General features: G+C 41.9%; 2 protein-coding genes and 1 non-coding gene across 11 annotated transcripts in view; 1 reads left to right on the forward strand and 2 right to left on the reverse strand.

Moving 5' to 3' along the window:
- The window catches only part of ERN1 (endoplasmic reticulum to nucleus signaling 1), a 41,275-nt gene extending 30,192 nt beyond the window's left edge, over positions 1-11,083 (reverse strand). For 2 of the 4 annotated variants that reach the window (XM_030013921.2, XM_030013920.2), the window contains exon 1: positions 9,227-9,583. In XM_030013921.2, the coding sequence (XP_029869781.1) occupies positions 9,227-9,304 (78 nt within the window). In that variant the 5' untranslated portion in view covers positions 9,305-9,583. Of the gene's footprint in view, positions 1-2,130; positions 2,173-9,226; positions 9,584-11,032 lie in introns of those variants that run through there. The other 2 variants (XM_030013923.2, XM_041123499.1) reach the window with 2 other exon arrangements.
- A 458-nt stretch (positions 11,084-11,541) lies between these two features.
- LOC115342355 lies at positions 11,542-11,678 on the forward strand. The gene has a single exon (XR_003923742.1). It is a non-coding gene; the product is annotated as a small nucleolar RNA SNORA50 (small nucleolar RNA).
- A 1,123-nt stretch (positions 11,679-12,801) lies between these two features.
- Positions 12,802-15,909, reverse strand: part of TEX2 (testis expressed 2) — a 56,604-nt gene continuing 53,496 nt past the window's right edge. For all 6 annotated transcript variants that reach the window (XM_041123972.1, XM_041123973.1, XM_030014309.2 and 3 more), the window contains 2 exons: positions 15,752-15,872; positions 12,802-14,870 (listed from right to left, as the gene is read on the reverse strand). In XM_041123972.1, coding sequence (XP_040979906.1) covers positions 14,748-14,870; positions 15,752-15,872 — 244 coding nt within the window. In that variant the 3' untranslated portion in view covers positions 12,802-14,747. The remainder of the gene's footprint in view (positions 14,871-15,751; positions 15,873-15,909) is intronic.

Raw genomic sequence — 15,909 nt, forward strand, 5'->3', positions numbered from 1 at the left:
ACAATCCATTATCACATCCATTTGGAGCTGAAAGCCGTCTAATTGTGAGGCTCAATTTGTCTCCCTGAGAAGATTTACTTTTTAAAGCCTTTGTTGCCTAGCTGCCTGCAGAAAACTATATTTGAACAAAAACAAGAAGAAGGGAAGCTTGGGGTTGCATTCTAGGTATCTTTATAACTGCTTATATGCAAAAGATACGCTTCTTTGCAATCAAAGAACTGCTCCCTGTACAACATTGTAATAATCTAAGAATTATAGTAACTAATCTTCCTAACCTGGAACACTAATGAGCAAGTGGGGCACTAACTCAGCAATGTTGTCTTGCATCAGACTGACAAATTCCCTCACTCTTACCACTGGTATGAGGCAATGAATGACAGTGGTGCAAATGCAGATTTATGAATATTTTGTGAGTGGGCTGTGATGTGGCCCCAAAAAGACGCCAGTTCAAGGAATACCAGGAGGCTGAAAAAAGCTGCACTTGAACAAGTTTCTTTCCCTTTGCAGGCCAAACTGCTTTTGAGCTCAGAAAAGCTAGAAGACTTGCAGACTGAACTGATCTCACCATGTATAAGCTATTTAAGCACAAAAAGACATCTCAATTCAATAGGGTACCAGCAGTAGGAACAACCGTTAGGAAATCCTCCATATCATAGAACATTTTCCCCATAGAGTTACTTCTTCTTTGAGTGACTTCTGATACTCATTTTGTATAGGGGTTAGATCTTGAGACCTAACTGACAGTAGTCATCCTCAAAAACATATGTATATGCATAGCCACATACTAGCTCAGAGATGTTCATGCAGTAATTACTAATCATTCTGGTTTCAAGCTATTAAGAAAGGGCAAAAATGTCAAAATTTACTAGAAACAGTGTTGTGATGAAAACAAGAAGCAATGGACAGTGGTCAAAATTTATTCCAAATTAACCTTTGTGCAGCAATATTTTGCACTTGTATTAATTTTCACTTGAAGATCTCAATGCATTTTACCAACCCTCCGCCCCAAACAATTCTGGGTAACAGTGATTCAGGATAGGTGAGGAGTTTCTTCCTCCTACACACAAAAATGTTGAAAGCCAGTTTACTTTTAAGCCAATATATTCTTAATGCACACACACACACAATTTATATATTTCCAGGCTTTTGTTTTAGATAGCTTTGTAATAAATGAAATAACTTGAAAGCCTCAGTTGCATAAAGCTGTCTGCAGGGCTCTGGGCTTACAAAATAGAAACAAAACAAAACAAAAAATATGAACCAAAGACACTGAATGAATATTCCAGCTCTGAATTTCAACTAATTGCCCAAACAAACTGTGCCTGTCAAGTTAACTGCATTTAATTAACCATCATTCTCAACTGCCAGATGTTGCCCAACATCAGACAGCAGGTAGCCATTTAAAGTGCATACTACATATCTGTGCGAGTTCAAAGAAGAAATCACAATGAACTGCAAAATTTGAACAACTTCTTACAAACTGTTTTTTACTCAGACCTTTGACAAGCACATTTCAGCTTTCTCATACCAAACAAATGTGTATTTTTCACTGCAGCTGTACTCACAAAAAATCCCTATTCCAGAGAATTTAATTCTTCCAACAGATACATAGATAAGGCAGAAAACATTTTTAGACAGTATTTCAATACAGCATGCTATATGGTATAAATCCTGTACACTATACACCACAGGGAACACAAGAAATACCTGTTTCTTCATGAAGACCTATCTACCCTAAAACCGCTCCATGAACAAAAATATTTAATTTAAAAGACTGGAATGACTCTGTTTGCTCTTCTGTCAAAAAAGATACACCAAAAACATCCACTACCCAAACTGATCATTTTACTTAACAATACAGTGAAACTTCACCTAGAGTGAAACACAGTAAGTTGAGCAAGAACATACAACTGTTAAAGGCAGGAAGTGAAAATTATTGAAGTTCCTTTAAATTGCAGGTGGGAATTTGGCACCCAGAATGTAATGACTAGTGTTGAAGTTTAGTTGCAAATAAAATACAATATATAGCAAATCCAGGACATCTTCCATGTACACAGACTAAGATTGTTTTTCTAGGCTACTTTTTACTCTCTGCACAAGTTTTTCTTATCTTTTATCCTCTTATCTTACAGAATCAGTATATTCTCCACAAAGCATGTTCTCTTCCTGTCTTCTTATTGAGAAGTGAATAAAGTGTGTATCATCTTCACAAAAAAAGTGCCTGTAAAATAACCACCATGATTATGGTTGAGTATCAAATATCAGCCATATATAGTATATGGTACACTACTTGTTGTCGATCTGTAGATTTAACATTTTCCTATTTAACATCTGAATATCTATTTGTGGCATCAAGGCTACAGAAATTATGGAATTAAATGTGAGCTCTGAAACTCTCATCAAAACATCAGTAACCAATATCGTCTTCCAGACTACTGACATTTTAGAAGGTTGCTAGGACTTGGGACCAAATAGAAAGTACTAATGTGCAAAGAGTTCCTCTGCACATTCTGCAGTCACAGGAGTATGAAAACTTTTCCACGCATCTACCCACCTGATCACTTACAAGCCGAACGATAAAGAAAGAAAACCAAAGCTGAAGAAGCTACTCACACCAGCTTCTGGTGAAAACCAGATGAACATCTGAATGTTGCCCACAGGCAGAATGACCTAGAAACTTCTCAGATATGACTAAGATCTTGAAATTACAGTAACTTTTTTTTAGCTTTTCAGTGTAGTATGCTTGGTTTGGGGGAAAATGTGCCACTGCCACCAACCGTTCTTATGGTGCCTACCACCACTTTGTGATTAACAGGGAGATGTGAACTCTTCCTGAGATGACAAGTGCTCATCGCATTTGCAAGCATCAAGGGAACAGAAGGGAACAGTACTCCGAAAGAGGCTATTAGGTCTATCGAGCCAGAGAAATCAGCTTCTCTTCAGAGAGCTCTGGACCCAGTTCTGCTCACTGCCCAAGGAGCTTCACTGGGAGTGAAATCAGCACAGAGGCACACAGATTTCACTGACAAAAAGATTCTACTACATGCATGCATGCATCTTTTCCGTTCAAAATACAGTTGGGCAGCATCGCTGCTCCTACTAAGCTCATGCCCTCCAGTCTAACTGGCTTTGTCTCAATACCACTTTTTTCCTAATGATTTCCTTCACCTCCCCCATAAGTCTGTGTTTAAGTTTTACTGCTTTTGAAGGGCTTATATTCAGCCATCAAAGTTGCATTGATGTGGTCATTGTAACCCTGTGGGTCAAAGATACCATCATCTTTGGGTGAAAGACTGAATATAGGGCAAATTCCATTAGTTCTTCCTTTACTTCTAAAGTTGTATTTGCACACAGATAAAATACATAATATACCATATATTAAAAAATCTTCCATTCACTCATACTTTTCAAAGCATATGATACCATGCAGTTGAGATTAACCAGCTGAGTAATACACTGACACTGCTGAAGCTTATGACCTAAACTTAAAAAAAAAAACCCCAACAAAACAAAACAGATGAGTCCATAGACTTTGCAATGTAATATTGCTAATTTATTTTGACCAAGATCTACAGTTGTCACTTGGAGAAAAGGCTAGGGAGTTAGTATAATAATATGGAAACAAGGTTTTATTCTTTTAAATTACATAAAACAATAGACATAAAAATGAATTTAAATTATTTAAATAAATTACCTGTGTTTCACCCAAACTCAGAAAAGAGAAATTGTTTTTTATTAGTGACTTTTATCAGTGGCTAGAGACTGCAGTATCAAGGTTGCAAATACTCAGTAGACTTTATTTTGAACACAAAGCTTTATAATTAACTGATTAATGGATTAATTAAAGCCTGGAATTAGCACTGTTATGAAAAGCTATGAAAATCATAAAAACCTGTATGTACAAGCCAAACTTGTTTTTATTTTTGTGTGAAGTATGTAAGAGCCACAAAAAACATAATAATCTCAGTCCTGAGATAGCCTCTTCATAAATACTGGTATACACAGATATTGTCCTCCCTGCAGGGGTGGGGTCTAAACTGTTGTGATGCAATGCAAATTCTCGAAATAGATTTTTATTTCATACTGCAATTTTAATTCTGAGGAGATACAACAATTTAATATAAGAAAAATATGTCGGGACATGAAACAGCTAAGCAGACAGAACTTAATGTAGTGAACAGAAAAAATGAGACAGAAGGAAAACCTGGTTTGGGTCTTCTTTTATTTTATCTGAAACTGCAATAACATCTATTTTAACAACTAACCTCTTTGAAATTCAGTGAGAGCTTCTACTGCCTTGAGTCTGTACTCATAATAATCTTCTGCATCAACAGTGATGTTAAGTGAAGGATTTACAATATTTTCAAATTACCTGGGGAGTGCTTTAGAATTAATTTTTTAATAATCTACTTCAAAACAGAAATTTTCAAGCTCTCATTGAGTTCAACTTTGACAAATGCTCTAAAGTGCTGACTGCTAATAATCCGTAACAGTCTAAAATCTGGGACTAAATAGAAAATAGTGGGTTTAAGCTAGAATAGAAACATACTATCTAACAGAAACAGCATTTTATAAATAGAAACAGAAACGCACTTTATAAATACTAGTTAAACCTCACATAAGAATCTTCCCCTCAGTCTAGATCTACCACATCTTTACGTAAAATGTTTTATAAATCAAAGTAACAAAACAACTCAAAACAATTCTGAAGGACCCATGGAGTCAAATGAAGGTCAGTGAAAGCTGTAGAACAAGTTCTGGTGTGTTTGTATATGACTATGGTACAGTTCAGTGTCAAAGATGATATTATCTTCACCGCAAGATTTCAAATTTTTTTAAGGGTTAGCAGAGCAATGCCCTATTTTGTTTCATTGTGTTAGAAGAAAACAGATCCACACAGGAATAATTTCTTCCATTAATTTATCTGCTTAAAAACAGTACTTCTGAAATGCAGGTCACCAAGTATGCACAAATCCCACTGAAGTCAGTGGAAACAGCAAATAGAAAGAAAACCAGGCCACTCAGGTCCTTGAGGTTATCGTTCTGTAACCTAGAAATATGTTTTGCTGTGGGGGTGGTACCACAAGAAGTTCTTCAAGTATGAATAAAGAACAGGAAAACACTTCATAGTGACACTGGATGGCTGATGGTATGTTGCTGCCTCTGAGAAGTGTTACTGATTTCATAGAAATAATTGAGTGCTTAGTAGTAAACAAATCACAGTGCTGTGTGTTACCAGGTAATAATTTTCTCTTTTCTGAGTCTTAAGTAGGAATACATATGCACCAAACTTAATTTGTAAGGTCTGATGGATGATAAAGGATGGATGGTTTGCAAACTATAATTTACATCCTCATAATTTCTTTGGTAACGCCTGGCTTACCAAACAAAAAAGTTGACAAGATATATAATCACTCAAGCAAAAAAAAAAAAAAAAAAAAAAAAAAAAAAATCTATATTCCTCACTCTGTAATTACCTTAATATACATCAGGCTGTACATTTGCATTTTACTAAAAAACTATTAAAAAACAACTTCAGCATTAACATCACCACTTTCCTCACAATAAAAGGCCTATACCATAACTTATGCTACTGGAACCACAACCAGTAAATCAATAAGGATGCAAAGCAAAATATTTTTAGACATTAGCACATACTGTAAGCACTTGGTGTATTCATCACAGATAGCCTGTGATTTATTACCCTGGTTTTGACAGCTATCCTCTAATTACACTGCCAGGCTAGAGGCTAAAACTCACTATGCATAATAAAACCATGCCATGAAGAAACTCTGTAAAATTTAGTAAACTACTGGGGGGAGTTTTTCAGTGTAACTAATAATGAAGTTAATATATGAAAGAGAGCTGACAAAAAATAAATTCTTTAGAAAGTGAAATCAGATCTACAGATCTTTTAATCTTAAACTCAATTCCAACATGTCTTTGTTAGCTATTTCTTATGAACACTGTAACCCACTTCCAGCGACTTTTCATTCATATGCCCATTTGTACTGCAATAGGAAAAATTGAAAACTACGGGAGGTCCACTCCAACTGTCCTCTGACTTGACTGAACTCTGAGCGGTGCTCTACACCATAAACCCCCAGCTAAGTTTTCAGACTTGATTCTCTCTGTAAAACCAAAACTTATTTCAATATTCACAAGAACACCAGCAACCAAAATGAGTAGAAGGACAGAGTTACAAACACATGAATTTACACTCCAGGACAGAGCTGTCTGTAATTTCAGATGTGCAAGACAAGTTTGCAGTCCCCCCCGCAAAAAAAACCTAAACCCAAACAGACTATTTTTTTGAGCGACCAAGGAGATCTGCAACTCAAATAAAACACATAAATGTTAGTTAACATAGTGATTGAAGACGTCCTTCTGCTGTCTCACATAGGTTTTCATGCCCATCAGTTAAATGGCCAAACACCTCATGCTGTGATAAAGAACACATTAGAAGAAAAGACATCTGGCTAAGGCTGGGGTTTTCCCACGTCAGGTGCAGCCCGCATGTGCTGCCCACACACACCGTGTAACAGAGCACTGAAACCAGTCCCACAGGCAGCAGGAGGGAACAGACCAATGTTCTAAATTCCAGTTTAATCCCAGAGAGGTTGTTATTTTTGAGTTGCACTGACTCCATGTTAAGAGAGAAACAAGCACAGTTTGGAAAGTCCATGGCTCACAAAACCAAGGGTTTTTTTCAAACTAGAGAGCTGTAAATCATTACTGTATAATATTTACAGTGCCTGCTTATTTACTGACAGCTCTATTGCATTTCTCATTGCTGTATCTGAGATGTCAGCCTTTTATAATGTGTTCCCCTTACATCGCGCTAGGGCAATTCCAAGCTACGCACACGCTGTGTCACCTAAATAACAAGAGACAGCATTTCATCTTACAAAAAAAAGACAGGAAAGGAAGCCCTTGTATGAACACATAAATTGTAGGAAAACAATATTAAAGTTGGGATCTAAAGTAACAAAGAGTGCATTCATCAGACAAAGAAAATACAGAGCAGCAGATCATCACCAGCACTCTTAGAAGAAATCTATAGAAAACACAATCTGCAAAATCTTTAGGCAATCTCATATTTTTCACATTACCTCCATACCAAGAATTGTATGCCAGTCTTTTTCATGGGAATTTGTTACTCAAGTGACATTAATAGTTTGAAATAAGACTTCACAGTCAAATGGGTTAATCACAGGTGAGATGACTGGGACTCAGTTCACAGAAATTAAAACTAGTTCTGAAAAGGAACTGAAGTACGGAACAGATTTCAACTTGGAAGTCACAGTGAGGACTACAGCTGGCAGAGCAATAGGACTAGGGTAAGAGCCGAGAAAAGAAACAGAGAAATGCAGAACCAGAGATCAGATACTGATCTGAGGTAAGATGGCAGGGCAGGGAGACCAAGAAGAGAAATCTAGAGAAAAAAGGGGCTGAATTCTACTGGGGCCCAAGTCTAGGTTTTTGTGACTGTGCAAGAAAAATTATACAAAATTTAGTAATAATCTGTTGATTTGAAAAGTATTTTTAGTATATAAAAATACTTCTTAGTATTCTTATTGAGTACTATTTTTAAAACTTCATGAGTTGCAAATCAGTGTTTTCCTTGCAAAATCTGAAGCCCAAACCTGTCAGGACCCTGAAAAGATCTCAGTCCAACCTTATAGTCCAGGCTAAGACAAAGACATTAGCACTCTAAAAATAAAGATTTTAAAGTAATTTTTGTTGACAGCCTGCATTCAATTTTTTCCAGTTTCCTAATGAAGTAACAACCCTACGTATGTTACGTAGCTTCAGTACTAAATGTGTTTACTTTTAAAGAAGGGGAGTGGAGCTATTATATCCCAGGCAAAAAAACAAAGCCTTCATCTTTGCTTAACCTGAACTATAACCCTATATATTACACCAGCATTTTCAAGTAACAATGAACAATCCATCAAAGAACATAACCTAAAACTTTTCTCTGCTACACTTCAGTATAATGGAAACAGTAAATGCCAGCTGGCCTTTTCATTGTCTCCTGATCCTGAGAATTTACAAAGAAGAGCACCCTTCAGAACTGAATTTTTGAAGACTCAGTTTTCCATCTCAGTACACACACAGTAGACAGCACCCATTTTAAAGTACACTGTTTAAAATTATTACCTCCGTACAAACAATCTGCTCAGTATTCCATCTGCTTTGCACCACTTTCACTATTCCCTGTGCTTTTATTGCTCTACACAATACCTTATAACCAACCTGGTTATTTCCTAAGAGGTTTTGTAGGGCAGCGGCTTCTGCACCTTGTCTTTCACCTTTGAATTTAGAAATGCAGTCTCTTTTGGATACCAACCAACCATATGTACACTTAGTACATGCACATTGCTATCTTCGCTCTGGAAACAGAATGACGGAAATGCCGTAAGACAGTATACAGGGCATGTAGCTAGTCATTTGTATTTGGGTATCAACATATATACAACGTTGTTGGTTTTGGTGGGGTTTGTTTTGGGGTTTTTTGTTTGTTTGTTTGTTTGTTTTTCAGAAAGAAAGCAAGGCCCCCCACTTAAGAGGTTATGAAGGGACAGAGCAAAGATCTTCTGGCATGTCTCACTTGTTCCTCTATCCACCTACATAGTTTCAGCTTCCAAAAGTTTCTTTGTCCTACTTTCATCAATTACTTCATGGGAAATTAACTGGGGTTTTTTATACTTCAAGGATTATTATATATGCTACACGTTCAGGTACGGCGTTACATGCAGCAACGTACGGCACAGAAGCAGGTACGCAGCTGTTCAGCTGGATCAGGCTGGTAACACCGCAGCCCCTCACCCCTGCGCGTACAGACGGGCACACGGCATTAACGACACTAAAACGGACAGCACGTTGGCTTCGCAAACACCGCCGACGCGGCGGGCTACGGGCACCTACGGCAAACTTTCGGCAAAGCCCCGGCAGGAGCCTACAGCTGCGTCCGTGCGCCCGCCCCCGGCTCCCCTCTCTGCGGGCGGGGGGCCCGGCCTGCACGGGGCGAGGCCTCCCCTGGCCCTCACCGGCTCGGACGACCCCGCACCCCGGGCGAGCCGTGCCCACCCTCCCCCGCCGCGGCCGGCCCGGGGGCACCGTCGCTGTCCCTGCCCTCCCCCCCGCCTTCCCCCCCCCCCCCCCCGCCACTCCCCACCCCAGGCCCAGCGGGCAGGCTTTACCCGGGCCGCGCCTCGCTTACCCCGGGCCTCGGCGACAGCAGCACCATCAGCGCTCCCAGGCTGAGGAGGAGGAGAAGGAGGCGGCGGAGCGGGTCCATGGCTGCCACCCGCGGGGGCTTCCACGGGCGCCCGGCCGGCTCACACCCCCCCCCCCCCTCCCCGCCCCGCCTTCGCTGGCAACCGGGCGGGCGCAGCGTGTCCGGCGCTCCCCGCGCAGCGGGGCGGGGCTGCCCGGTCCGGGGCACCGACGTCAACCGCGGGCGGCCCCGGCCGCGCACAGGTACTGACCGGACCGCCGCCGCGGGTGGGAAGCGCTGCCGGGACCGCCCGGGACACCTCCCGCCCGCCGTCGCTTTGGGGCTGCCCCGCGGCGCAAGGAGGGCCGGGGAAGGGGGGGGGGGGAGGCTGCGGGGGCCCGCGGCCCGGGAGGACGGACGCGGCCAGCGACGCCCCGTGGCTTCGTTCTGCTGCCGGAGCCGCCCCGTTTGTGCTAAGCCCCGACAAAAAGGCAGCCTGGCCGGGGGTGGGGGGGGTCTCGGCCGAGAGTCACATTTCAAACCGCGGGGTGCAATGACAGCTAGCTGGCTGGTGCCGGTTTGTTGGTTTGTTTTTTTTTTTTTAAATACCTTCTGGGTAGATTCGGGCTTAAGGAAGAGCCTGCCTCCTCCAGCACCATCCTGCCCGGTACAATTTCCCTATTGATTTTAGGCTCTCAAAGCATATCAGGCCAAATTTATTTGGCATAGCTCCTGTGTTGACAAAGTCACTGTTGACCCTCGTGTGCCTTGCAATGCCTTAAATAAACGCAAAAACAAAGAACATGCCTCTTTGAACCAAAAACCAGGTCCACGCTCCTCTGAACAGATAAACACACACACAGAAAATATTGAATCTAACTGAAGAAGCTTTAAAAAGAAGAGAGTAAATTTACACTGCTTAGCAAAGGCCTAGCTTTCAGATGCCTATTTATGTAACAAAGCCACTTTGTCCTTGCTACATATTGTTTGCTTTTTAATACTGATACTATTCACGGAGCTGCAGAGCACACTGAGTACTAAGCATGCAATATGCACTTAGCAGATCAGCTCTGGCAGCTCCTTCTTTTAAAAAGCATGCCCTTGATTATATGGGCAGGAGGCATCATTATGATCTAACCTCCAAGCTTGCATAAATAAAAACATCCTGGAGCTACAAAACACACCGAGATTTCAGTTCTCCGGTACTGACAGACAGGTTTCTTTATGGTTGTCTTGGATTTTAATTGTTCACGCTATTTGAGAACAAGCAGACCATCTAACACACTGCATTGTGCATGCCATGGCAACAACACGCACAAGGAACACATCTAGACCTCTACCACACGTACAGAAAGTCCTCGTAACCGTACACAAGGACAGTTAATGCGGGCAGTTGTGCCTGTGTGAAACACACAGGCAATGTTGTGCAAGAACTAGGGCCTCCCCTGAGAATACAGCAGGGTCTTGCTTTTGCCCTGCTGCCTCCGGTCAGCTCCCGGCTTCGGGCACCTCAGGTACCACAAGACGGCAGCATTTCCCTTCCCACCAGCCTCCATCTTCCCCGGGAGAGAACCGCTCCCCTAGCGCCTCTCCTCAGAAACTGAGGGACCGCCCCTGAGGTAGGCAGCTCTGAGGTCCGAGCGGGGCCTAAGCTTTTACATTTTTAACACTAAGCCCTGTTTTCTTAACAGCAACAAAGTGCTAGAGCAAACTACTAAAGAGAAGAGCGCTATGGTCTCTGAAAAGGCGAATAAAGCACCCCAACACGCCGGGGGAGCGCGGGTTAACCAGGCTCTCTCAGAGCCTTACCTCCTCCAGCCCGGCGCCACCTCAGCGCTTCCCTCCTCCTCCGCCGCAGTGGGCGTCAGCCCCGCCCACCCTCGCGCGCAACCGCATCCGGACGAGCACGTGCACGTTCGAATCCTATTGGGCGAGACGAGGGGGGGGCGGGGCGGCGGCCGCTCTATAAAAGGGAGCTCGGGGTGGAACTCGACCTTTCTGTCAGCGCGGCGGGCAGAGGTGAGCGCTGGCGGCGGCGGGGGTGGGTGGACGGACGGGCTAGGCCGGGCCGCGCTGATGTCTCTTGACACGTGTTAGACTGCTGACCTGCATGAAGCAAAACTACTACTGAGCGCCCAGGCTGCCGCCCACCCCGCGGGGCGGCTGTAGTGCACCGCGTCTCTAACCTCCTCTCTTCCTTCCGTGTCTTTGCAGGGCCCGTGTGGAGACCCCGCGGCGTGGAGCGGCTTGGCAAATAAAGCTGTGTGCACCCCGCGAACGTGTCCGGCTGGTTCTTGGCGTGCGTGTCCGCCCTTTCCCCGCACTGCCTTTGACCCGGCGGGGTGCCCTGCCCGCGGTGCCGCTGGCCAAGCTGCAGTGCTAGAGCGAAACGCTTGTTCATAACTGGGGCTGCTCGGCCCGACCCGGGCGGTCCTTTTAAAAGCAAGTGACAGATCGTCTCGGCGAGCCCGCCATGCCGTCCCCTCCCCTGCGCGGGGCAGCGGGCGGCGGCTGCCGCCGCACAAAATGGCGCCGGAGCCGGGCGGGGAGGAGGCGGTGCGGCTGCTGGGGGAGAGGCCCGGGGTGAGCTCCGATACACGGCAGGCCTTGCCGGGATGGGAGCCCACGGCTCTGGTACTGGGTGTGTTAAAATGGGAGAGGGTGATAACCTAGGTGAAAGGGGGATCCGGGTTACTCGTGGTGTATTGGTTGATGTGGCATGACTTTAACCCAAGGTAGATCACTGCACTAGTTTTTTCCTGAAGTAGTTCAGGGTTCAGTTCGTAAAGGGGCCTTGGAACAAGTAGCACATGTCCTAGGATTCCTGCCTAGTTGTTGCAGGAGTGAAGCACCTGGCTGAAGGTGAGCTAGTGATTAAGCAGGAGAAAAGCATCCAGTGTTGGGGGTCCTTTACATGCACAGCAAGAGAACTTGATGGGAATTTGACTCCAGTGATCTAGGCTGCAGCTGTTCAAGGGGCCTCAATCGTTTCAGTCTGTTAACAGCTGTGCTCATGCTGTTCTGCAGGCAGATGGGCTTATGCACTGTTTTCTGTGTACAGAAAAGTTACATCTATACCCCCACTGGTGACAGGATTGGACATAGTAGAGTAGTAGCTAAGTCCAGGAGGACCATGAAAGGTGCTTATTTATGCTCAGAGAGGCTTAGAGACCCATTACAGAAAGTAGCACGTGCACCCTCTGTTCTGCAATTCCTGGTAATCATTTCAAGGTTTTCACAGGTGTGAAGTGAAAAAATAACATGTTTTTAAAGCATGTTCTTCATGCAAATGCTAACTGCTGCAGTAAAATTTAGTTTCTCTTCATTACAGTAAAATTACTTAATTTAAGCTTTTCCTTTTAGAGCTAGAGCAGTCCCAGCACTGGTTAACCTTAAAATCATCATGCCAAAACCACCAAGTACAACACCAGGTATATTAAAAAAAAAAAAAAAACCCAAACCTGAAAAGCACATAGTATGCTATGTTGTCTTGGCAAGTTGCCTTTCTAAGGAAGTTTTTGAAACGACTTGCAGAAGATAGTGGCTAAGCACTGGAGAAATACATTTTAACTGAATAATTGTTTGACATGGGGTAAATTTATTTAATAAAACAAAGCAAGCAGATTGTAGTTACCCACAATTTATGAAGTGCAATATGACAACCTTGTGTAATAAGTCTAAATCTGTTTACACATTAGTGCATCTAGTCCTTGGACTTTAGTTATTGCACATAGAAATTAAATCATATAAAAGACCTGCGTACAAGACATGCAGACTTCATGAAAGGCAAATAATGCCTACATAATCAGCAAACCCCAGAATATACACAGCCTGGAATGGTCAAGGAGGAGTTCAGGTAACAAATATAACCTACTAATATTTCAATTAAAGGTAACCAAAATAGGTGTTCAAATATATAATTAATTTTAAATATATTAAATGCTAGTTTTCTTTTATGTTTCAGGCAAGGTGCTGTTTAAAAAACCTTCAATATAATAGCTTCATTTAGAGATGGTAAATCATCAAGTTACACATGGAAATTTTGATTTACATCAAATGTGACAACACAACATACAAAAAAGTTCTTAAAAAATTACTTCTAAAAAAAAAAATCAAATCATGTTATAAAAGGAGAGCCAAAACTCACCTTCTTTGTAAACTAAAACATTTTCTGACATCCATGAACACTTGGCAACACTGAGTATCAGAAAAATATTACATGTGTTAAATAGTGGATATGTAGTGTTCAAATATTGAATTTACTGCATTCATTTAGTCTTGAATCATTATACCAGATAGAAATAAAAGGCAGTTCCCCCTCCCCCCTTAGTTTTGGCCATTAATTAGCAGAAACAGTCTTTAATTACATTGCGATCAGCTTGAATAACTGCAATGCTTGAATTCCTATTCCACAAAGTCCAAAAAAAACAATGCATGGGGGACAAAATCTTTCAATCACAGCTGTTGTCACAAACATCAAGCAATTTGATGTCTGGAGTTGCACAGCTGTAACAGGAGAGTTTGGTCCCATGCTTTGCATGTAAACACGGTGCAATGGAAGAGACTCACAGCAACAAACTCTCCTATAAGAAAAAACTTGGTGTGTTTCCTTGTAGCAAGAGGCTCTATACACAGTAGGGTAACTAAGTACTTCTGGTCGTGTGCAGTATCAACGTTTTATGTGTGTGCTCATGTTTTTATAAACATTCAGAATTAATCATGAACCAAGGTGATTGTACCTCACTATAAGGCGGCTTGCTATGGTTTGGTCTCATGGCTTTACCAATGTTTTTCTCCTCATTTACAAAAATCTGACAGTCCCACCTTCACCGATAGTTGCGTGTGTTTTATGGCTACTTGCTTCCCCAAAAAAGCACAAGTTCTGTATGAAAAAAAGTAATATGTATACACCACATTGAATCACAATATTACCTATACATCCAATTTACATTCTTTTATCCTGAAAGCATTTCATATTTCGATTGCTTGACACAAGCTATTGACTGCAGAAGTGAAAGAACATAAAACAGTTCATTCTACACCTCCAACTGCCTGAGAAAGAAAAATACTCTTCCAGTTTTATAAATTCATTCCTTATTTAGGATTTTTTTTTCCATTTGGCACGCAGTTCCTTTGCTGCCAAAACAACCTTTCAATGCTTTAATGCACGTTAACATAGCATGAGAACATAAGCTGAACAAAAGGTGTGTCAACAAGCTCCTTGATCTATTACAGTTAGGTTCCTCCTCCCTCCCCCAAAGAACAGGTCATCTTAGCCTCGGAGTTAAAATCCTGATGGCAACCAGTACAAAAATAATCAACTGCTTAATGGAATGAAACTTCATGTAGCTGAAGTACACAGGAACAATAACCAGGCAAGTGAGCACAAAGGTATGGTTATAGGCAGTCCCTGGGGAGGGAGAGGGGGGGAAGTGGCACAAGTTAAGGATGAGAACTACGGCACAGTTTATAAAACCATGTGAATAACTTTTATAATACTGTAAACTGCAAGAGTCTTCACATGTCATGGTTGATCAGGGGCCTCTGTGACCAGATCTTTAGGAGGGCATGTAGAGGAGCGGGGATCCATGGCTGAGTGCATTAAAGGAATATAAACATCATCCATGTTTGGCATGACAAAGATTTTCTGTGAAAAAAGATACAATTAAATCAAGTTACGTTTCATATGCCACTTGAAACCTTAGTTTTCTGTTTTGTTTAGTTAAAATCAACAAATTTCCAGATAAAAGGTTCCTGAGTTCAGCATTATTTGAGTCAATGCCCATACTGAAGCCCTACGGTGTCCATTAACTCAAGCCATTTATTTGTGTTGCAGTTGTAGATGAAGGTCAGGAACATTAAGATCTCCACACCTTCCATTAAACTGAAATAGCTCTACAGGAAACATACCAACTTTTCTTAACTCTACTGCTTTCTCAGCTCTTACCCATATACTTTCAAACTGTACTTTTAATGAAATAAGTGGGTTTGATTTCTGGTTGATTGTACAGGTTGGGATCCAGAATGAATCTGGTCAGTAAACTGTTTTCCTGTCCTACAAGTATTTGTAAATTTGGAGGTTTCTTCCTATTTTGCACTGCAGTCAATGTGATTTTTTAAAATTTTACCTTAAAAGAAGTAATAATAGGACAGGCACCTTACTGCCTCATCTGTTCTTAATTTTAGGTAACAGTTTGGCTCTCTATCATCCAAGAACACCTAGGATCGTGTTTTTATTTAAGTACTACAAATTCTGACATGGTACCTATTTCAAAGAAATTGCATTTTTGGCTCTAAAAACCATTCTGACAAGTGCTAAAACAGATTCCATCCAGGTCTACACATGGTCTTGAGACCATCCCAGAAGTCAGCTTCAGCTGAATTCTTAACATCCTTTCCACTGAACAGCAGCAGTGGAGGATACTGACTAGTCTTGAATGAAATAGGGGACATGCAAAAATTAAAAACCCCACCCCTCCAATAGACCAAAACTATCATTAATTAAATGAAAATGTAAAGGAAACACACCTGAAACTCTTGTTCTAGTTTCCTCTCTATCCAGTCAGTTACATGAACCAGAGTCACTTCTCTCTCACCGAGTTTTGGCCGAGCTTTTAACTCCAGGTAGGGAGGTCTTCGAAAGCCATACCTTACAAGAGTACACAGAACAGGTTTTATTATAAACA

Source organism: Aquila chrysaetos, chromosome 5 (genome assembly GCF_900496995.4).
Source record: "Aquila chrysaetos chrysaetos chromosome 5, bAquChr1.4, whole genome shotgun sequence".
NCBI lineage: Eukaryota > Metazoa > Chordata > Aves > Accipitriformes > Accipitridae > Aquila > Aquila chrysaetos.